Source organism: Scomber scombrus, chromosome 14 (assembly GCF_963691925.1).
Source record: "Scomber scombrus chromosome 14, fScoSco1.1, whole genome shotgun sequence".
In the NCBI taxonomy this organism is placed as follows: Eukaryota; Metazoa; Chordata; class Actinopteri; order Scombriformes; family Scombridae; genus Scomber; species Scomber scombrus.
This window is the reverse complement of record NC_084983.1, coordinates 18,156,784-18,181,082: the sequence shown is the minus strand read 5'-3', so window position 1 is coordinate 18,181,082 and position 24,299 is coordinate 18,156,784. Positions and strand designations below refer to the sequence as shown.

At 37.8% G+C, this 24,299-nt stretch overlaps 1 protein-coding gene across 1 annotated transcript in view; it reads left to right on the top strand.

Annotated features, from left to right (window-relative positions):
• The window catches only part of tmem132e (transmembrane protein 132E), a 115,602-nt gene that overhangs the window by 43,493 nt on the left and 47,810 nt on the right, over positions 1 to 24,299 (top strand). The window contains exons 3-4 of the mRNA XM_062432828.1: positions 8,403 to 8,543; positions 21,710 to 21,902. Coding sequence (XP_062288812.1) covers positions 8,403 to 8,543; positions 21,710 to 21,902 — 334 coding nt within the window. The remainder of the gene's footprint in view (positions 1 to 8,402; positions 8,544 to 21,709; positions 21,903 to 24,299) is intronic.

Genomic DNA, 24,299 nt, shown 5'->3' with positions numbered 1-24,299 from the left:
TGCTTTAATTACAGACCGCTGTAAACTGGAACAAAGTGCTGCTGATAGTACTTGAAAGCCAAGCAGTTGTATTTGGAACCATGGCTCCATGGTTGTAAATGTAAGGCATTTGAAGGGTTAATAACAAGGAATAATTTGTAGAAACCGCATTTATCATCACACCGTGTTGCTCATTTTCACCTACAAAACATTAATCAGTTCAGCATGTTCAAACCAGCAGCTGCAGTTTCAACTTTGTAATCTGCTCTGTGATATTTCCCCAGCTTCTCATATTCTAATTTTCGGAGCCTCCCATTAAAAATTCTGTCCCTGGCAGGTTCACCCTACCGTCTGGCTTTCCAGCTGTACATGTCTGTTCTGCCGTCGCGAGAACCTCAAAGTTGTTTACTTGTGAAGATAAACACCATAGATATCAAAATGCTTGAGATGATTGATAAGATTGCTGGTGGCGATCCAAGAGCGAGGCCAGTGTTTGTCACTTGTGAGTTGCCGTCTATTGCAAGGAAAGCATTACAGTGCCAGGGAAATTTAGTGAAATAGCTGTTTTTCTAGGAAGAACGAGTAACATGAAAAGCCCCTGCAGCAGCTTATGTTAGAAAATGTTCTTACTGCATACACACAAATAGTTACCTAGTGTCCAGTGTACCTCTTTAAGCACCTCTACACTGAGCAATTTTGGGCTGTCAGAGACAAAAGTTGACAACCGACAACCAATCAGAATACAACATGAAATGACACTGGCCGGTGCAACATTTTGTAAGTGCATCTTTTTAAACACTCATTCTCCTTAATATGTACATCACCAAAATGATGAGGTGAAACAAAAAAGAAGTTTGAGTGACTTTGCTGCATTTTTAAAACATATGAACGTTGCAGATGGATGACGTGTCTCTGCTGTGATTCTTTTTTTTCTAGGGTTAGGGTTAGGCATAGCGCTACAATTCACTATGCATTAATCACAGTCACGCATCCTCAAATCTGATATCATACAGTCTGACACAGATTGTGACCAAGATTTTATTATAGGCGTCTTGCAAAATGTGACATGCAATAAACACAACTCGCTGTTGTTGCACAGTGTTATGTAGCAATTCAGAGATGTCACATTAATAACAAAGAGCCTTCCAGCTGTGAAACGGTTTTAGTGTCGTGTTTAGATAGGCAGCCACTGTTTTGCTCCGTAATGAAATCATATTTAGTGTGTTCTCAAACTGCTACTAAACACATTGCTGTTGGCAAACACCTGCAATACTCCCAGCAATCTCGGATGTGTATCCACGTCAATCAAAAACAACGGTGTATTACCGTAACAGGCTGGGCTACAGATTTGAGCCAGTCTGTGCACACCTCATTTCTCAATCCCAGCTACTGTACCATGAATATTTCTATCTGATGTGTGCTAAGCCTGTCAAATGGCGCTTTTGTAATGAACATCCAGATTAATCTTATACAGTACGCATAAGTAGCCTAGACTATTAAAATTTTATTTCATTGGAAAGATTTAAAGTGATTACAGTCTTAAAATGCATTTTTTACAGTCAGTCTCATTATGTCATGGAAATATTTCCAATTTGTGACTGTTCTGCCTGTGGGGACTCTCTCTTCAAATGTGTCCAATTTGTCTTTCCCTTCAATTCTAAAACTCTTTAAAAGGGCCAATAAGGAAAAATTAAAGACTTGAAAGCTATGATTTGATTTAATCCTGGTTTGCATATTTTATTTATTAACAGCAGCCAGTTAGATTAAATTACAGTGTGGGACATGGTAGTTGACATGATTTCTGGCAGCAAGTGCCATAAATGGGTCATGAGGACATGGGCCTTTGTGCCCAGTGGAAGGCAATCCAAGTAGTACAAGTGTACCATGGAGACACAGCAAGCTGCAAAAATGAGACAAGGAAGCTTTAATTAGACGATGCAAAATAACCAAGTCGTTGAAGAAGTATTTTTAGACTTTGTTCAGTAAATCTGTATTTGTTTTATCTTCTTTAGCACTAGTCTTTACTTTCAAGTTTTTGGGAAGATGGAGGAGTTTTAACCCTCCTGTTGTCCTCGAGTCAAGGAAGGAAGGGAGGAAGAAGGAAGGAAGGGAGGAAGGAAGGGAGGAAGAAGGAATGAAAGAAGGAAGGAAGGGAGGAAGGAGGAAGGAAAGAAGGGAGAAAGGAATGAAGGATGGAAGGGATGAAGAAGGGAGGAAAGGAGGAAGGATGGAAGGGAGGAAGAAGGGAGGAAAGGAGGAAGGGAAGGAGGGAGGAAAGGAAGGAAGGACGGAGGAAAGAAGGAAGGAATGAAGGTAGGAGGGAGGGATGAAAGAAGGAATGAGGGAGGGAGGGAGAAAGGAAAAGAAGAAGGGAGGAAGGAAGGAACGAAAGAAGGACAGAGGAAAGAAGGAAGGGACGAAGGAAAGGAAGGAAGAAGGGAAGGAAAGAAGGAATGTGGGAGGAAGGAAGGACAGATGGAAGGAAGGAAAGGAGGAAAGAAGGAACAGTCAAAACAGACGGGGTCAATTTGACCCGGGAGGACGACACAAAGGTTAAAAGTGTCTTATAAGTCCTAAAAACAAAGGTAGTGAAAATGAACTACAAAATCACAGAGGCCACTGAAGTAATTTGGCTATGATCACTTATTGATCACCCTGTGTTGTGGTCATTTCAGACTCTGGAAGAGTACCTTTTTTTTTTTTTTTTTAACCTCTAAATACAAAACAAAACTTGATAACATCTTGGAGAACTAACCGGCAGCTCAGAAATCTGGTCTGGAATGTGTTGACCAAAAAACTCTGCTATTTAGCAGTCCGTCAGCCAACTCAGAGTCTAATAGGTGTTGCCATGGCAGAAGGCATCTGTGTGGAATGAGTAAGTAATAGCTCTGTCTTAGCTCAAGTGGTTCATGCTGCCTTTTCACTTTTGTTTTTCTTTTTTCTGTGAAGCAGCAGCAAAGCTCACACAGATTCTGAGAATTTGGCTGTATATTATTACTGGTTGCTACCGTAAAGCTTTTCCATTTGCTATGTTCTCTCATTAATCAGCATTAACACTGTACAATGGGGAGCCCGATTTATGGGGTGCTCCCATGGGTAATGCTTCATTCCCTCTCATTTGCAGTGCAAAAATGAAGCAGAGTCTCTTAAAAGGGCCTTGTTATTAAGAACATTGGTTATGTACAATATGCAGGTTCTCTGTAAAGATTGGTGATGAATATGTAGTGGCTTTTATAAGCAGCTGGTGAGTGTAGGCAATGAATATAAAGAGTATTACTCATCAGAGTTTCACACCTACCTGGAAATGCACTGGAAACGGTTATGCCCCACAATAATGTGTAATTATCATCTCTTATGATCAGTATTTTTACAAGCTTTAGTAATCAAGTAGCAACTGGGTCACCTCATTTAGTGGAAGTCTGAGGGTATTACGTTTCCCCTTTTCAACTCACATCAAAGGCAGCACGCTTGATCAGGATGATTTCTTAAACGTGACATATTTCTGTTTCATCTCCCCTTGACGACGCTGTATCAGATAATTACTGTGTTTTCTCTAATGTGGATGATTTGATGAAAGAACACAATGAGAGCTGCAATAACAAGAAACAATGTTTAAAAAATCTGCAACCTGTAAGACCTGCTCCTTCTGTTTATTTCAGACAAATTGGAAATGCATAATTTTATTTGATGGGAGGATTTGTAAGACAGCAAAGGGGGAAAGCTTTTTTGAAAGTTCAGTAGTTATGGGTTTACTCATAATTATAGATGATATCATACGTCCTCATTCTAAGTCCTAATCCCCTCAAGACAAACCCGCCTCCCTGAAGAAATATTTGACTATAGCCAACAAAAAAGTGTATAAGATTTACATTATTATTTTTTATATGTTCTTGTATAATATGTTTTCTGTAAGTGTAACAAAATAATATAAGCTTAAGGTCCATAGTTTTTTCAGCTCTTTTAACTTCATTTCAGTGTAGATGGATCGATGAATAGACTGTTACAGTAGACAAATTACACTCACAAATCACAAATCAAACAATATAAGGAAACCCTGAGGTATGGAAGTATGAATACCTCATTTTTAAATAAGAAACTTGATAAAAATACTGCACTGTACTGTATATTGTCTTATGTCAAGGTGTGTCACTGGAATTGCTTAGATAAGTGAAGAAAATAACTGTATAATGAAATAATATATATATGGGCATGTACAGTTATGTAAAATATAAAAGCATGGGTAGACATTGTTGAATGAATAGATAAAACAGATGAATAAGTGATAATGAATGCGTAATTATTAATGTATATCAACAGTTAATGCCAGTTTTAAAGAAAGAAAAAAGAAAAAAAAAGATCCTGATGCTAAATGCTTCACAGTCAGACGTCATCTTCTCCCGACACAGAGGAGAATTGTCGCAGAGTGTAATGGCACCTGGCAGGTATGGCTTCCTGTTGCGTTCCTTGTCACAGTGGAGCTGCAGACATCCCCTGCTGAAGGTGCTTCACCATTTGACCAGTAGGTTCTGCAGGGGGTGAGAGATGTTCAGTTACCCGTACACAGGGCCAAGAAATCAGCATTGCCCCAGTAGAAATCTAGCTAGGGGAACCAGGTCTCTTGTTTATGTGACAGTTAAGAAATCAGCTTACTTGCGTGTAATCACACTGCATCATGATGGTGGCGGGGGAGGCACAGTGTGTGGTGCTGGTATTTACTGTGAGGCGACAGTGGGGGCAGGGATTGTGTGTGGTCTGTGTGTCTGGAGGAGGAGGAGGAGGAGGAGGAGGAGGAGGAGGAGGAGGAGGAGGAGGAGGAGGAGGAGGAGGAGGAGGAGGAGGATGGGGCAAGCAGGGACCCCATGCTGAATCTGTTGAAAAAAGTGTTCATCTCATTAGCTCAGTTCAGGTTACCCTCAAACTGATTCCCTTAACCTTACAGCCTGTGATTGGTTTCATTCGAGACCATGCATCTCTCACATAGTCCTAATGGAGATTGCTTTCAAGCATTTTCTAGCTTTGCAGCGTTGTTTTCCACTTGCCTGTGTTGCCATTGATGTAGACTCTCTTCTCTTCTCATTCAGCAGCTCCTTCAGGTTACCGATGATCCCAGACATTTTTATCTTATCTTATCCACACAGACTCATTGATGTAGTTTGTCATGGAGTTGATGTCCTCTCTGTACCTCTGTCTTCATCTTGTTGGTCTATAACAATAAAGTCTAAGAATATTGACCTCATGAGGAAAACACCTCGTGGGTTGTTTGTTTACTGTATATGCAGTTTGTAGCACCACAAAGCCTCATAGGGACGAGGTCAGGTGGATGATTGTTTCCAAAAGTCAACTTTGCTTTCTTTTAACCATGACTGAAGTAGTTTTTTGGCATGAGAATAATTTTTGTATTTTGTTGTGATATATATTTGTGTCTTATGACCATTTTGAAAGGCACTGAAAAGAAAACTTTGAAGACTTTTTGAGATATTTTCACAAGAAGATAGAAGGATAGAAGCTAAAATAAATCTAAAACTGTGAAATAATTTTACCTCAGTGGTTAATTATGAGTTAATTGTCTTGCATGTTTTCCGTCAATCACTTGGTACACAGCATCAGCAGCAAATCAAGAACTGTGGTGATAATATTAAAATACATATTCAGTTTGAGCTGTGTGCCTATTCTGTCTGAGGAGAGGGAGACTGAAAGAGAATCAGCTGAAAGCCAATTGCTTTCACAAATCATGGATGAGTGGTCGATGCACTGAGCGCAGGTTAGCGTAGCAAATGGAAACACCTCAGCGGGACTTCAGAATTTTTATCTGTCAAAGAAATGAATGGAACGATCTGGAAGATGTTGCAGGGGCCTCAGACTTTCAGATGAATGTAAATGAGACACTTGAGAGAAAAATGTGATTTAGGTAATCCTTTCAGTGAGTTTGTCCTGAAAGAGCTGTTGTTTGTCGGACTAAAAATGCAGTTATCTCATGGCGGGAAGAAGAAAACATCACTGCGTCTTCCTGTAAACAAGGCAAAATCATTAAGATCCCCAGCGTTATGGCCGTAGGAGAGCAGCAATTCACACCCACAATTTTATAACCAATCTGACAACCTTCTGGACAGCGCTGCCTGATACTCTGCATATCATTATCGCAACGATTATTATTATTATTATTCTTATTATAACACAACGATTTACAAGCTAGCGCTAACTTAGCTGCTGGTTGGGTTGGTAATGACTTTTCTTGAAGGCAAAAGCCAGACAAACAAAAGCCAAATATGTTAATAATTCATCTCCGTCTTGTGTTTCATGAAAATGAGACCATCAGATCAATAGTCTCCATTCGCTCTGCATGTCTGGATGAGCCGTTCGTTTCCATCGTGCATCAGTGCCGGAGTTGGGTGTGGCTCCATGGTCAAATAACCAGAATCACAACAACTGAAAGGAAGGGCTTTTGTTTGTCTTTTTTTTATTTCCTTCTCTGCTATTTCGTATTCTGTCAGTGGACACCATAATAGCATGTCTAGCCAAAGTCACAGAGGATGACTGCCAGAATGGGTTTCTTATCCGGCTGATTGAAACTTTCACATTATTCATCATTGATTTGAACAGCCTTTTGGTTTAAGGTTGAAACCAGTACCGACGTCAACATACAAAGCATGTTTACAAATTATCTGACAAATGATCTCAATTCTATATTAGCATTAACAGTTATGAACCAGAAATGAATATTTTTTACCAGAAAATCCTCAGTACTAACTTTTATTCACCTTTTAAATATTGATAGTCTGGGAGCAGCTGAAAACTTTAAGTCATAATATGTCATGGTTCAAGTCTAAATCAACTCATCTGCTCACTAGAAAACATTAGCTGAATTACTATAATTACCTTAATTTGTAAGATTTAAAATGTGAAAAAATTACTTTTTTTTAGTTTTTTTCACCATCTTGGTCAAGTCAAAGAGGACTGCTGCTCCCCAGAGCTTAATCTCTAAATAATGTGATATTTAACAAGTATCAGTGCATTCATTATAATTTTGTTTTTCACTCTTTTGTGCAGCTATTTACTGTTTTTATCATCTGTCTTCCTTTTTAACTCTTCTTCCAAAGCTTTCAGGCGTACATAAAGACATGAACATACATGTTTGGAGCAGATATGGATTGTTTTTGTTTGTTTTTTGCAGGTGCAGCAGTTATGTATTGTAATATATGTGCAGATGTATACATCTACATAGGTTTGTCTTGTGCGTATGCACTTTATGCATGCAAAGTCTCTGTGGACACTGTAAATGTGTGAGTTTATTTAGATTCAGGGTGGTGCATTCGTGTGTGTGTGTGTGTGTGTGTGTGTGTGTGTGTGTGTGTGTGTGTGTGTGTGTGTGTGTGTGTGTGTGTGTGTGTGTGTGTGTGTGTGTGTGTGTGTGTGTGTGTGTGTGTGTGTGTGTGTGTGTATTTACAGTTGCAAGTGGGAATATAGATATACAATACATGTTTGCAAGATACACAAAAATGCATATTCTGTTTATAATTATTTCTTCCTCTTTGAGTGGGAGTAGTAGGTGACATGGGTTAGTGGTTTTGGAGATAGCGGAGTGAGTGGGACTTTCATCAGATGGTGTAAGATCATGTGATTAATATTTATGATTAATTCATTATGATGTATGTTTAATATGATCCAAGTGAACTATTGTGCATACACATGTGAATTAGGTTAATACATATGAATGAAAACTGATGTAGAGAATAAGAAAAAATGCAAAAACAAAACTAAATTACATTTTAATGACATAGCTGTAGCTATAAAACATTTTGGTGCTCATGACATTCAACTGCATTACAGTTCATGGTCTATTTATTGTGACTACCTGAAATATTAAAGCTAGAGAGACAACAGGGAGTATGAGTTGTCTCTCACCCCCCCCTCCTCCCACTCTGTAGGTAACCTTGACATAACTGGGTAGTATTTTCTCCCTCAAGAGTTCAGGGTTAAGGAGAGAAGACTGATTGATAAAGTGCCATATTATTCTGACTTAAAGAATCACAAAGTCATTAATATAAAATTAAATTCATCATACTGGATGTGGATCACAAAGCTGAATGACTGAATTTGGAGGCTTTCAGATGTCAGTGGTTAATAATGCTGTAATAAATGCCCAGTGGGTGCAGTGTGAAGCCTTGTAGATTTGATTTTATAGAAAGTGTTGGTGAACACTGTGACCTGAAGTAATCCTAGCCTTCTGCTCTCATGTATCATTGTACTGTCATCTTCATTCATCTCTGTTATTGATTCATCTGCGGAATTGCTTTTGCCATGACGCAATGCAAGGAGGAGGACTCCTGCACACAGAGGGTGGTCACCTCTGACCTCGCACATACATCATCCCCTCTAATAAAATTGACTCATCCCATTCTTTTTTCCCTTGCTATTTCCTGCAGGGTCAAAGCAAAGAAAGGGGTGAACTTGCTCCAGACCAAGTCGAAGAACGCTCAGTGGAAGGTGGACTGGGAGGTGCAATCTGGTGCCAAGCATTCCATCACCACCATCGAAGTGAATAAGAACAAAGCAGTCAAACAAGGGTAAGTTAACAGCCTCGGGCCTAAACACACATTGCATCTGTCTAGCTAACTACCGCAGCTGTTGATTCCTACCTTCACTGCTGCCACGCTACACTAGACAACAACATTTGCCTTCACCAACAATGGACAAAAGGTCTTCAAAACGATTTCCTTGTGTGTCAACATCGCTGCTCACTCTGATTACAGGGACATCTTAAAAGCATACAGTATTCTTTGTAAATGCCCCAGGAGCTACGGAAGATAAAATATAGCTTCGGCCCACAGCAGTGACTAAAGCACCCCCTGCTTTGTACCACAAAGTTAAATGAATGGAGATGTTATCTGCTTAGTCTGACCACATCTGCTGTTAATTCAGTCTAGGTCGAGCGATGTTGTAGAAGATTTTGACTGCCAGCATTAAAATACCTTTGAGATGAGATCGCGTCTAAGAACAGTAATTAATGCCAAGTTCCTCAAAAGAGTAAAAACACCCAATCGCAGTCCGGGAATCTAGAGTTGCTTAGTGATTTGCAAACTTAATGTAGTCTAAATGGTGCATGGCTTATTAATGCATTTGTTAGCCTGCTTTTAGGAATACAGCCTAAATGATTAAACCAGTAAATTACAGCACTGAGATACCCATGGAGAGGCAGTTCCTATTTACACATGTTTTCCTTTCACTCGGATAAAAGGTCAATTTAGTCCAAATTACAAAAAAATAAACACTTAAAATGTGGTATGTAGCCAAGCAGATAGTTTTGTTTTTATCTGAGGGTTTTTAAGATGTCTGACTGATTAAATTTGAAGTGGAAGTATGCTGGCTGCAATATTTGATGTTCACAGCAGTGGAATGTTCATTTAAAAAGTTCAAATAAATATTTATTTCCAAATATTTTCCACAATATTGTCTGGTAAGCACTTTCTAGATAAGGTTGTTGGCTGTCATGCATTGAGAATTAGTATATCAGGGTCCTGGATTTTACTAGAATGTGGTGGGAAAAGTACCCGTGTCACTGTCATTTTTCTTTCACAGTATTTTAATTGAATAACCAGGTCAAAGCTTCTTGCAAATTAAAATATTACTGATAAATACTTGCCTGGAATTATGTTCATCTCAGTTGTATTTGGGGGAAATACAAATAAAACCAAATTGTCTGCATGCATACCACTATGGATAAGGTTTGTTTTATTAAATTTGGATGACCCTGCACATGAACATAATAAACATCGATCACATTTTGTTCATGGGTTTTTACATGAGTGCAGTTTGGTCTGTGTCTGCACTGACTTGTCTGAGGGGGAGCAACAAAAAAACAAAAACAAATTAGCAGCTATAAATCACTATGTGTGATGTGTTCAATTCATTAACAGAAGAAGCACTGGGAGGCTGGTTATCACCCAGCCTTGCTGACACTAAAAACTGCTGATCTAAATATTGGCATCCCTACAGACTCCATTATGGCTAGGAAGAAAGAGAACAGCTAACAGCTGTGCTAACAACTCACCTGAAAAAGAAATCCACCATTCATCTCTTGTTTACTTCTTAGCTGCCTTAGTGGCAGCCTTTCTTGCTATATTTAGTGACCCATGTCATGTAATCTTTGCCACCCTGTCATCATGTGGGAAATGTCCAGTAGGGGGTCAAGCATGGATAGAGAAACTTTGTGTCATGCTGAATTTAGTCAAAAGCCCAGTCAATTCTGTGACCACCTAAAGCCAAACAGCCAAACAATAGGCATTTGACATAGAGAGGGTGTTTTGGTGCTTCAGTGTTGTCAAATTGATTGAACATGAGCGTGAAATCTTTTTTATATAAAAAGCCTTTTGAGATTTTCTTGTGGAAATGTTCTGTTGTGAAATTGGTTCTTGTTTGGAAATTTGCATGAGGTGTTTATTTGTATCAAATGGAGCAGAAAATCAAGGTTTAGGGAAGAAATTCCAACAGCAACAGAATAAATGTTAAATAAAATGTTCTCATCAATAATGTATTTCCTTTGTAATGTACTCTATTTAATGTCACTTAAAGAAGCATCTCATCCTTTGTTTAAACTGATTATTCAAAAAAATCATGAGGTTTTTCCCTAAACCGTAACCTCGAGAACTGTTAGTTACCTAAACCAAATACCACTTATTGTGGAATTGTAATGTAAGGTAATGTACGTTTTCTGCTACAAATATGAGACAATACTGATATAAATTGGTTCAGTATATACATCTTTTGCTTTTCATCCCTTTATGTATTGCCATCCACCACAGTGTTTTTACAACTACTGGGAGGCACCAAAGTTGGAAGTGTTTAGTTTCTACACACAGTTTATCCAGTTTTAAAGAGAAAGAAAAAACTAATTTATTGTATTGTGCACATAAACACACAGATTCTTACTTCCATATGATTTTAATACAGGTGATTTTAAAAAAACAAAACGATATATTGTTTGTAAAAACTGTTTATATGCAGCCGCTTATATTTGAAAGTTTAGTTCAGCCAAATTCTTTGGTGACAAAATATGGAAGACTGGAAGGTATATTTGTTATATAAACTGCCATGTCAAGTATAAAATAAGTATAAACACTGCCTAAATTTTGCTCCAGTTTTTGCCACTCACACAGAACTCCTAGTAGCAAACTTAAGAAGAGACGGTGCAGAGATAAAGTCATATATGAATCTCTACTGTGGCAGTAAACACAACACACTGGATAGCTGTTCTATATTTAGAGCTTAACAAGATACTCATGGCTGATGAACAGTAATGTTATACATGATTTACAGCATAGCTATGACTATGCCCTCTGCCTCCAACATCACCCACTACGTAGCCACAAAGCCATCTATATTTGTCTACCATCCACTACTCTGCTTTTTGGGTTTTTTATTAAATATGCTATGAGGGATGATTCTAGCAGAATTTGAGGGAGTAGTTACCCTTTAACACAGAGGTGGCAGTGCAAAAAATGCTCACATGAATTGCTTTTGGAACAGTCAAAAGGTTCATAATAGACAAATAATGACACGTAATCTATTTTGTTGTTTAACTGTGGGAGTATTGCCTGTGGGCGGCAGTAGAACAAATTGAAATTTCATTTCAAATCTTTTGGCCCTGAGCCTGCAGCCCAAACAAGTCAAGGGTTGAAAATGTCTGATAGATTGTCATTCAAATTAAATATAATGCATTCATATGCATTCAATTTTTACTTCACATTGATGGAAAATAGTATTTTGCATATATTCCAGACTTGAATATCTTTAATAAATGCTTTCCTTACCAATTTACTTGCAAAAATATTACAGGATTCAAGGGAGAGGTGAATACTTTCCATTATTGTTGACAAATATAGACCTGCAACTCATGGTACTTTCAGTTTAATGGTTCACAAGGAATCCAGTGTGTTTGTGGGATAGTTTCTGTCATCACACTTTTTTCCATCAATAATTTTTTGTTTAAAGTGCAGATTTACTATGCAGCATGGTTCCAATACACTTTACAATTTAAAAAAAGTAGTAACACATAGTAATAAAACATACATATGGCATGCAAATAAAATACAAGTTAAAATAAAACCACATTAATAGCATCAGGGAAATTGGTCCATAATTGTTCAGAATTCGCAAATTAATGTTAGGCTTTTGAAACTGCGGTTTAATAACAGTTTTAAAAGATGAGGGCACAGAGTCCAAGGAAAGCGATTTATTAATTACTTATTACCAAGAATAGAAATGTTCAAAACAGGGAACATTAACTCGAGAAGATTAGAATGTATAGGACTTTAATATACAGGTTGCAGGTTTGTGTTACATCCCTGTAATAGTTTGGAAGCAGTTACCAGACTGGAAATTATTTCAAACTGTAAATCCAAGAATTGGAGAGTTCATTGCCATCGTTCAATGTGGACCAGAGACTTTATCTCTGACGGAGTCGATCCTATTTGTGAAGAATTTCAGAATATCATCAGCATTGAATGAAAAGCTATTGGCAGTGTGAGCTTGGTAACCATATCAAACAAAAACCAGTGATTATTTTTTATTAATGTTAATCCTATAAGAGACATATGTTGTCCTACGATCTAAAAGTGCACTGTTATACTTCTTAAACTTTAGATTTTAATTAGTTTACACATAGACAAATAATAGATTATATTCATATAAGCAACATAAAATGTGATTGAGACAATCAGGGGGGCTTATTCTAGGCAATCTCTAGTGCAAGGGTTACATTAATCAAAGAAAAAAGAGAAAACTAATATTATTAAAAGGAAGGTCAAAAGAGAGATAAGATTTCACAAGATAACAGATTTACATATGTGCTGTACAATTGCATGAAGAAAACTAAAATTAGGATTAGTGGGTTGTTTACAAAGATAATCCATAAGGATAACATTGCCACGAAAGAAACAAACCTTTCTTCTTAAAATGTGCAGGTGCTAAATTTAAAAAATGTGATGGTAACGCTGAACCTCTGTAGCTTAGACCAAACTGTAACTGAGATGTTCGACAGGTAGGAGGCCTGAGTTTGAAGTTGTTACGGGTGGAATAGTTATGAAATTGGTGAAAAATCTCTTGTTTTGTTATTTGTCAACTGCACTCAAGCTTTCAAATCTATTTGAGTGCAGGGGTGTCATCTGAAAACCATGGTGCTGATATTTTCTGGTTGTAAGAGGACTGATGGAGTAAAGCAAGGCACTATTCAGACTGTCTGTAAGATTATTAAGGGAATTGGACACATTAAAATGGCTCTGCAATATTTGACAAGAGCAGTTGACAATAATTCAGAAAACGCATATAGAAAATTAGGATTGCGCTTTGGGGAATTTTGATTTTAGCACCATCATTCCCCGTAGCTCTGATTGTTTTATCAAGTACATTTCTTGTTTGATTAGATGAGCTAAAACAGCAGGGTAACTGGAAGTTTCCCTCTCACATTTTAAGGAAGTAACTATGTGCAGCAACCTATGCTTTAATGAGCGTACAAAAACCCATAAATTCTCAAGACAATTCTCCCCCTAATTACCCAATTAAATGCAGTAATAAGAAGAAATCTAATATGTTATCCAAGTTCAATAATTGTTCTCATTCATATCTTTTTTGTGCTAGATTTAAGAAGCAAACTACTCACTATTTAATGAAGCCCCTCCTCACACACACCCTTTCCTCCAAAAAAACACAAACATACACACACGCCAGTGTTATTTTGCATCTTGCTGAATACATCTGAGTACCAATCCTGTTTGGACATCTGGTTTTGTTTACTCAAAATTACCTGAAACAGAGGAAATGCGATGACGATGCTTTTCCTTCTGGGCTCATTGTTGATTTCTTCATCACTCTCTTCTCTTTACTATTCTCTTATCCTGGTTTTTCTCTTCATCAGATAACACTTTACTCAGTGCTGGAATTCAACATATTTTTCTTCTGTTTCTTCTCTTTCCGGAGTGGTCTAATGGCAGCTCATTCATGACACCACATGAGCTAATGCATTATTGATTGTGGCCAATGGGTTGCAGATTAATAATGTTCTCGAAACTGCTGTGGCATTACCACTGTCACAGTCAGGATGACAGAAATAGTCAACAAGATAATTCTTGGTCATTTTTTTTAGCTGTGAATAATTTAATGATAAAAAAATGGGATGAAACAACAAAAAGGCTTGTTTGTAATAGTAAGTATTGACTCCCAACAAAAACTTCAGCAAGACAGAAAACTAGAAACTAACCAGTGCTCTGTTTTCAAAGCCAACAGCTTGCTTGATGCTGATGTTTGCCCATTTTTAAGCTGAACAAGAAGAAAATGATTTTTTTTTGCACTCTGGGAGCTGTTACCATAAATAGTTTACACATTCAAGTGAAAATATGTTATTATTCACAATGTGACTATTGCTTGTAGAAAAGTTTGGTTGGCCAAAAAATAGGAGCTGTGTGCAGTGAAATGAGAAGATCAATATGATCCATGTTTATGCCTCATGTACAAAGCTCAAGTCAGGACATGATTAACCTAGCTCAGCTTTAAGACTGGAAGGAGAGGAAACAGCTAGCCTGATTTGTCAGTAAAAAAAAAAAAGCCTGCCAATACCACTAAAGCTATCTTATTTATGCAACATATCTTGTTGGTTTGACCTTTACATGAACAGAAATGTAAAAAAAAACAACTAATAAAGTTATATAATATATGATAAATGTAGTTTAGTGTGACGTCACTCAGTTTGAAGCCCAGAGTCATTGCTTATAGTCCACACCATCTTTTAAGTTTGGAGCCAGAACCTTCAAAATAAGCTCTGGAAACAGGATAGTTGTCATAAACAAACTTGGTGTCCGACTCGGAGCCAGGAAGAGAAGCTGGTGAGCAAACTGTCGCACTTACTAGATTGTCTAAATTTATTAATTGAGACCATAATGACATGTTGAAACAATTATTGACTTGGCATCTCTAGAGATAAGTTGGCGTTATTCAAATGGGAGTCAATTGGAGTCAGGGACATTTTTTGGGGCCAGCATCTCGTTGTCATCAGTGATATTGCACTTTAAGATACGTAACAAGAACTGACTCACTCTCAGTAAGAAAGCAAATACAATTCGCTTAAATTCAAACCTACTTTTGTTTAATTTCTAAAAAACCCATTGCTATAGACTTAAATGCTCTTGACTATGAAGTATAGATTTAACCATTCACATCTCTCTATTCACTATCTCTGTTCTTCTACTGTTGTAACTCTGCCTTGCGGTGCTTTGATCCAATGAACTCTCCCTGTTAATCAGTTCAAACAGACCTCTGATCAAAGAATAAAATCCCCCTGAGCTCTTAAAAAGCCCCAAGCTACAGCTTTTAAGACATATACTTTGTGCCATACAGAGAGTGCATCATTAACTGAATGGAAACAAGGGTGGACATGGCTGAACCGTGTTTACTTCTTCCCCCTCCTCCTCTGGTATGAAATCACTCATTTACCTTTTCACCACCCACTCCTTTTAAAAAAGGCCTTTATTCTTCGATGTTGTTGTCCAACAGCAATTTTTACATGAGTTGTTATCAAAGCTGAAACATGTCATGAATATCATAAAAGATTTAAATTCCTTATTTTAATAATGCAAAGATTATAGAGAACAGTTTATCAAAACATTTCTCTCTATGTTTCCTTAAATAGTGATTGAGGAGTTGTATTTAGGGCCCGAGCGGCGACTGCAAGTCGCCTGGCGAAAGCCCTATTGAAATTGTAATGTTTATTATTATTATTATTATTCTTCTGACATTTCGTGCCCCAATTTCGCCCCTTTCCCAAATGCGAAAATGCTTATACTTTTACACGGACGTCCGGCCTCATCCGAAATTCGATATTTTTGGGTGGTCGCACATGGTCGACGCAGAATGGCGGAATAGCGCCCCCTACAAAGTCCAAAAATGCCCATAGGGAATTTTGCTAACTTTGTCCTATGCTCACAAAATTCGGTACACATATGTATTATACCCACATATGCAAAAAAGCCTCTTGACCTCATGACCTCAACCCAACAGGAAGTCGGCCATTTTGGTTTTGATTTTTCCCGCCTAAAATTAACTCCTCCCACAGCGTTCGCCCGATCAAGTTCAAATTAGGTACGCAACATCTCCAGACCTAGCTGAGCTTAAGTTGTGCTCTGCGCATCCATAGGTCAAAGGGCGTGTCTGCCAGGGCTCAACTAACTTTGGCGGGCTCGCCATGTACATACGAGTGGCTCTCACGCCCACATACTTCATCCAATCAGCTTCAAACTTGCTGGACATGATGATGGCTCCGCCCTGAACGTCCCGATATATTAACTTCCCACGTAACTCATAGCGCCCCCCGGTGGTATCAGGAAGTGAACTTAAATTCATGAAAAATACATAGTGGACCCCATCAACTTCATTCCACTTCTAAAACATGCAGAACCAGTTGGTGAAGCTACATTATGAACACTGTGAAGCTACGAGTAATGGCGTCCCTGTGGGGGCGTGGCTACCATCAATTCCTCGCCATGAAAATACGTTTGGCTTTTTGATGGCTTTATTGAACACGTATCATCATGAAAATTGATACACAGGTCCAGGGTGGAGACCTCTTCCATCTGATAGGGGTGTCGCTCATGTCACCCCCTAGTGGAAACAGGAAGTGCCATTTTTTGCATCAACATTGTCCGATTTCCACGAAACTTCACGTGTGATGAGGGACTGACCCTGAACACACCGGCATTCATCCCATTACTGCCCCCTGGTGGATGAACCATCAACCTCTCATAACTCCTTCATGCTTTGTCCAATTCACTCCAAACTTCACATGACTGATGAGTGGCCGCCCTGAACACACCAGACCACACCAGACCATATGTGTAACTACCTGTGACTGCCCCCTACTGGATGAACGAAACATTACATTTTTGGCCTCCTTCCAGGTTTTTTCTCACTTTCTGCTTCACGCCACAGCCCCGCCATGCCTCAGGCCCCGCGGTGGCATGGGTGAGCGAGGGCCCGCCATCGCCGCTTGCGGCTTTAATTTTCTCTCTGAAACTGTAGAGAACTGGAATCAAGTGACATTAATTAAGTAATGCATACATAATTTAGTATTTTGATGAAAAGGTCACTCAATAATCCTTTTGAGATGTCGAAGGGAAATGTTATAAGACATACTTTAACTGAGCAGCTGTAAGAGCAGTGGAGAGGAAAACACTGATTTGAATAAAACGGTGCGAGATTTGGTTATTTTTGTTATTTCAGACACATCACAATGTACTCAGTGACAGAAGACACATCTAAAGGGAAATGCGAAGGTTGCATTTTAATTCTGTGCCATCACAATGCTCATATAGGGGAAGTAAAGAGATAACATAAAGCATAGCATCAATAACGGTTTGGATAAGGCCATATGCAGAAAGACAATGACACGATATTTCCTTTTTAGTTCTTTTGAGTCAGATATTATGTCAAAATGTCAAGTGCAACTTTAGCTCATTGCATGAAATGTGAAGGAGAAATGTCATTTTCTACTTTTGTATTACTCACTTACATTTTTACAATTCACACTTCTCTATGAAAAAAAAAAAAGGCATGCCCCCTAACCCAGTCAGGGCATTGCAAACATCATTTTTCTTTCCCTCCAGTGGTGACAGTCAACACTGTATTGAACGTTTGTATATGTACTCACCCTGTGGGCCATATTGATGACAGCTTTAGTGTGTCACAGACTGAAGGGGGTGTTTGTTTTCAGTGAGTGATGTCAAGACAAAAAGGCTGAGATCTCATCTCGATGTTCCTGAGAGGAACCTTTTGTGGATGGAGGCTCGTACAGATAGTTTGATCCAGATTTCATTAAAAGGCACTCAGACTGAATGGTGGGATGGTTTTGTGAAGGACACATGGCGAGTGCTTCAATCTCAGCTAAAGGTGAGGGCTGGACGGGTTGATTCTCATCACGGGTGGAGAGAGATTTAATTTGCCCCCTTTGCTTGTAACCTGAGGATTACAAGCCCAATTAGAAAGATTTTCATAACAAGAAAGCTGTATTACCCTCTACATCACTCACTCGCATTATTGTGAGAGTAAAACAGACATGCCAGTCAAAGTTGTTGGTATCTTTACACCAGTGAGAAGAAAAATAGATAATTCTCAAATAGTTCATTCACACGGCCATCACAAAAATCAGGTTACCTACCAAAAGCTATCGATTGGTAGCAAGCAAATCTGCAGCCACTGCAATTATGGTTATTTGAAAGTGAGAGGCAGAACACAATTTGCAGTCTCCTTGTGCAAACTCTACACTCAGGCCTTCAGATAGAAGAAGAAAGAGGCCCAGCAAGATTAGAGAGCAGTGATTGTTTATTGACAAGACCTGGACACTGTTTTCATTCAGAGACAATCACTGATTAATTCATGGCATATGATAACTCCATCAAAGTAAGCAGGAATGCCATTAGAAGACTGTCAATTCTGATCAGTTTTAGCAACTCTCTTAACAACAGCCTGAGCTGTCTGGATTTTATTCACTGGGAATGATTTTCCTATCGAGGTGACATGTTTACACTACCCAGAACGCATAGGGAAGAGGTTTGGATGGATGTTTGGGTATACAAAGCACATTACTTTGAAACTGTGCACTGCATCCCGTATTGTCAGGTTCAGACTACTGAAATACTTGTGTAAGGTTAGGAAAAGATTGTGGTTTTGGTTAAATGTTTTTCTTTAAACCAATGCTTTGCATCCAGTGCTCTGAGTCAGTATTGACCTTTTAAATATTTAACCAAAACCACCATGTTTACAAGTTGGCAAAACATAACCATAGAAACCATAATATTTCTTTTGTTGCCATGAGGATATTATAGGAAAACCAATTAAACCTGCAATAAATTGTTTTTTGTTGACCTGGGCTCATCGGAAACAAGATGTAAACACAACGCTGAAAAATGATCAGCTTTAAGTCGATATGCTGAAATTATTAGCAAATTGTTATTTACGTGTATTGCAGCCAGACACTCAGTCAAACACTGGGAATTTAACTTAGTGACGTTTTTTTCCCACAAACATCAAAACTGCAGAAAATACTAAATAAAATAAAAGTTATGAGTACTGCAGTATAAAATGAAGACATTAACTGCATATAAATGAATGCGGATTCAACTTGTTAAAGGATTTGCATTAAATTAAATGATACTAAAGAAAAAGAAAATTGGGGTCCCTTGTCATCAATACAAAACAGTTAACAATAGGAAATACCCAAAATAATAAACTGAAACAATCTTGGAAATATGAGTTGACCTCTTACACCTGCACATCCAGCAGAACTGTGAATCCAGTTGACTCTCCATTTGGCTCAACCTTGTTTCCAAGAAATTATGTTAATATACAACTAAATTGCAATACCTAATGTGTTTTTGCTAGAAATGTAATGCTGGCTGAATTACATTTTCAACATAATGAGAAAATGTTGTCAATTAACATATCTGGCAAAGTTGCAAAGATAGATACTGAATGCATGAGTGAAAATTTTTAGATAAAACGTACCAAGTTGTTTTTTCTCGCCCACCAACATATCCAGTCATGCTGTACAATATCCCCAAGCAGAAACTACGGCTTTGTCAAACTTTCAATGGTTATGTTTAAGCACTGGCAGCATATCATTAAAGGTTAGACGAAGATCGTGGTCTTGGTGTAATACAGAAAAGTCTGCAATGAAACATATGTATTAACATTTAAGCTAAACCACAGTCTTTCACTAACCATAACCAAATAGTTGCCTGCCACCAAAATGCTTCATATGCTGCATGGTAAAACAGTAACATGAACTTCTTCTCAACTCCAAAGACCCTAAACATGCATCTGCTGTTGTATTTTAGAGCAGAGACTCAGGTCTAAGGAGTTGAGCAGAAGTTCATGCAGCTATTAACCATGCAGTATTAGAGAGTATTATAAGACATTCTATTACAACCTGGTATGGTAACCTGACAGTACAGTTGAAATCACAGACTGCCGTTCTGGTACAGACTGCTATTAAAATCATGGTGGTTAAAAAGCAATTGTCCCTCTCTGAATTATAAACCTCCCTACCTATGTCCACTAAGCTTCTGCAAACTAATATGTAATGTAGATGTTGGCCATGAGGTTTGTGCAATATGTTGCCATTATCAATAGGTGTGTACTTGTATATGTATCCAGGCAAACTGTTGTATATATGTATGTGCAAACTGTATATATGTATGTATGGAAGCAATGATTTGTTGTGGTGCTGATGTTTTTTCTTTTAATATCCAGCATGTGTGATTTTATCTTCTGTGGCACTGCAGGAGAGAGTCCAGAGCAAATTTCCCTACAGGAACATTAAAGTATATTCTTCTTTTTCTTATCTTGCCTTCAAGATGCCCGGAAGAGATAGAGGAACAGGAAATGGTTGATTGTTCATAATTGTGCACAATGATGATGAACTCAGATTAGTACATTAATACATCATTAGTAACTGTAGATTCAAGTAGGGCTAAATGCAGCCCTAAATGCAAAAACTTCATTAACATTACAACAGGAGCATTTTGTATTCAGGGTTTGTGGCCAGAAAAAACAGCTTATAAAAGGATTGTGGCACCAAAGGATTAAATTGCAGCATGAAAGAGTAAATCATATTTATATAAAGTGATATGCTTTCACAGAGTTTCAGATTCTTCACCTTGACTTTATTTAATCAAGATGGATGTGAACCGAAACCACTTATCATAATGGCTGCACATTAAAATTATATTAACCAAAACCACTAATAGTAATGGCGATTGTCTCCTTACAGCTTCTGTGTTGACATCAGAACCTTAATTTCATTATGGGGTTGCTTTTGCTGCTTTTTATTTTTATTTTTTTACATCAAGGAATGAAACATACGTGAGTAAAACGAGGTGACATTTCAAAAGGGAAGCCAGTTGGTCAATTGTTAAGGCTTCAGGATGTAAACTACACTGTGACCTTTAGGATCTGATAGCTATTTTAACTGCCTTGTTTCTGTCAGGGAGTCAGAGATGCACCAGTCTGAGTGAAGGAGCTGTTTGTTGACCGAATGAAATGTCAAGATTGAGCCTTTTCATCAATGAATGTGTGTGACACATTATGCGAGCTGTGTTGAATGTAAAACACTGATTACACTACACTGAAAGCTGAGAGCTAGAGTGATTATTGCACTCTTGGACAGTTTTTTTATTCATGGCTCCAAACATAAAACTATGATCAATCTGTGGTAAAACATTCAGTGCTTCTGACATTGTTCTCTGAAGTGGATCAATGGCATATGTATAATTACACACTGCAGCTCTCTTTTTATTTATTTTTAACAGAAATACATAATCTCAGATATGTAGATGTGGAATATCACTTTGAATAAAGAGCAAGTACCAAAAATATGCCATCTGACAGGCATCTACTCAGCTGTAAAGCTTCTGGCTGCAGTGCTCCATGTGTTGAAATCTTGATGAATACATTATCTCTTGGGGGTTTTTTTCAACTCAGGGTAACTTAAGGAAAACTTTAAAAATAACTGCAGAGAAGTGTGTCGACAGCTCACTAAATGGCATGTTTCATAACGAAAAACAATCCAGTAAGCTATTTAATCACCAGAAGCAAACAAACCAGCTATGCTTTTCGTGAATATGTTGCTGTAATTGATATTTGGCCTTTAATTTTGGCTCTGTTTTATGTGTGTGTTTTTATGGTTTGGCAGGGATATACTGGGCAACGTTGAGTTGATGCAGTTGGATTTTGAGATGGAGAACTTCACCAGCCTCTCGGTGACCAGGAGGATTAACTGGAACATCGACTACAAAGGGCAAAACCCACCTCCCGATTCAGAGAAGGTTGTGACTGAGCTGACGGTGGTGCAGCGAGACATTCAGGCCATCATCCCTCTGGCTATGGTGAGTGAGGGTTAAATCAGATTCAGTTCATTGTTATTATTAAATTAAAGGTTGCATATTAGGTTGAGAAATAAGAATCAATTACATGTATAAAATATAAATACAACATCACACTGTATTTCACACCAAAGAAATTTAAGGTAATCTGCCCAACTAAGGTCCTTGTTCTTGTTAAGCTTTGTTAAATGAATCAAAATGGATCAAATCAGCATTGAATTAACCATATTAATTAATAATTTATCAAATTCTACCCCTCTATTTTTTAGCTCACATACACATTTATCACCTCCAATTGTATCAAATAATTTCTGTTACTTCCACCTCCCGTAGAGTTGAAACACCTCGTTTTATAGGAAATTTTGTCTATAAATGTTTGGCTTAAGCCTCTGAAAGATTATTAATGATCTGTCAGATTTCACAATAGCAAAGTATTTCGCTAGAAGCAATCAGTGAGTCTGATCTCATACAGTAAAAGCCTTGTTCCATGTGAAATACTATACCTCCTATTGTGTAGCAACACAAAGGCAAGTTATACCTGGTTGGTTTCTTTGAAAACTTAACACTACTATGGGGATCTGAACATGAAAGAAATTCTGTAAGTCAAGGCTGATGTGAGATTATTAATTATATATATATATATAGATATATATATATATATATATATATATAGATATATAGATATATATATATAGATATATAGATCTATATACATATATACACAGGAGTCTTCCTATATAATACAGTTGTACAGGGTGCACTTATTCTACAGTAAGCCTACTCTGAATGTTTTTATTTATTCCTTCATTTACAGGGGAAAATGCACATTATAGTATTAATATAAGCATTATTTATAATAACAATAATCATACATATTATATGTTAATCACCATATTATGAGCTATGATTTTCAAAATGCTATATGCAACACATTTTCTTGTAGAGTATTCCAACGATTTGCTGCTCTCACAGGAAAAGCTGATTGTCCAATTGTATAGGGGATGTATAGGGGATCATACAGCCACCTTTGGCAACTGCCCTTGTTTTCCTTGTGGTGCTGCCCATAAATGTAACTAAGCATTCCCTATGTATTCTTATAAAATGCAGAGCTGCTCTTATGACATGGTATTGGCAGCTGGATTCATATTTTCTAATGTTGCGGGTCCTTTACTGAAATTTGTAATGTTTTTCTCTGCGTGAGGCCCATTGCTTATTGACCTCTAGGTGCCTCTAAAACACTAGGGACCTATGCTCAACACTGTACCTGAAGGCCTCAAATATCTTTCAAAAAATGCATGTATTGAGCTGTGTCCAAATCCCAGGAACTGGAAGTCAACTTGCATCCAATTGCCAGGAAAACAAAAACAAAAAACAAACTTGAAAGCTGACTCTTTCATTGCTACAAACTGTGTTTCTCTTAGTCAGGTATGAGTTTTCCAGGTTATTTAATGCTAATAATGATATTTGCATGTGTACCAAGAGTAAGCCAGACATTCTGAACGTCAAGGACACTTTTGTCTCTGCACTAAAAAGTTTGTTTTAGATATTTAATTAATGATAGCCTGCATTTGTGTGTATATGTACAGAGCATAAAATATATATACAGATGAATATATAGCCATTGAAAATTCATCTAACACCTTTATTCTCTGCAATGACTTACTGATCCATAAGAAAGGCAACCGATCCCAGAACACTTAAGTGTCTATTACTCTCGTGGCTCTTCCTTCTCCTTGCCTCGTGAAAGGTGGCAATTAGTGAGGCTGGTAAACAGATTATAGGGACACAAGGAAATCAATCAAGAAAGAGGTACTAAGTACCTCGGGCTATGCCTTACCTTCTTTTACTTCCTCTCTCATCGTCCTGCTTCACTCATCACTAGTGGAACCCAGTCAGTACAAAAAAAAGTCCAAACCCATGTGATATTTGCTCATTAAAATGTACTGCACATGGTAAATAATATACAAGACTGGATGGTAGTAGTAGTGGGAGAATGGGAGAATAAGCTTTTGTTTTCTGAAGACAGCATTGTTCATCATCATCATCATCATTGCAGCTCACAGACTCTCCAAGAACTGGGAGATATTTGCTCAGTAGCACATTCTCTGAAGTCTACTGTAGATTGTAAAACACAAAATATACAAACATGATATATCAGGATGTATTAAAAAAAATCTAAAAAGTGGGATACTTTTGGCAGTATTATCTCGGGTATCTGCTTTATATTTGCATAATTTACATAATTACATCTGTTCTGCAGTTGAGTTGCAGTTATGACTTTGTCTATGGCACATCTGTTGTAACATAAGGTCCACTTCATATCTCTGGTCCCCTTGACATTTGGGAGTAACATGCATCTTGTACCCAGATGTGTTTAACTGCGTTGCAAAATTAGATTTC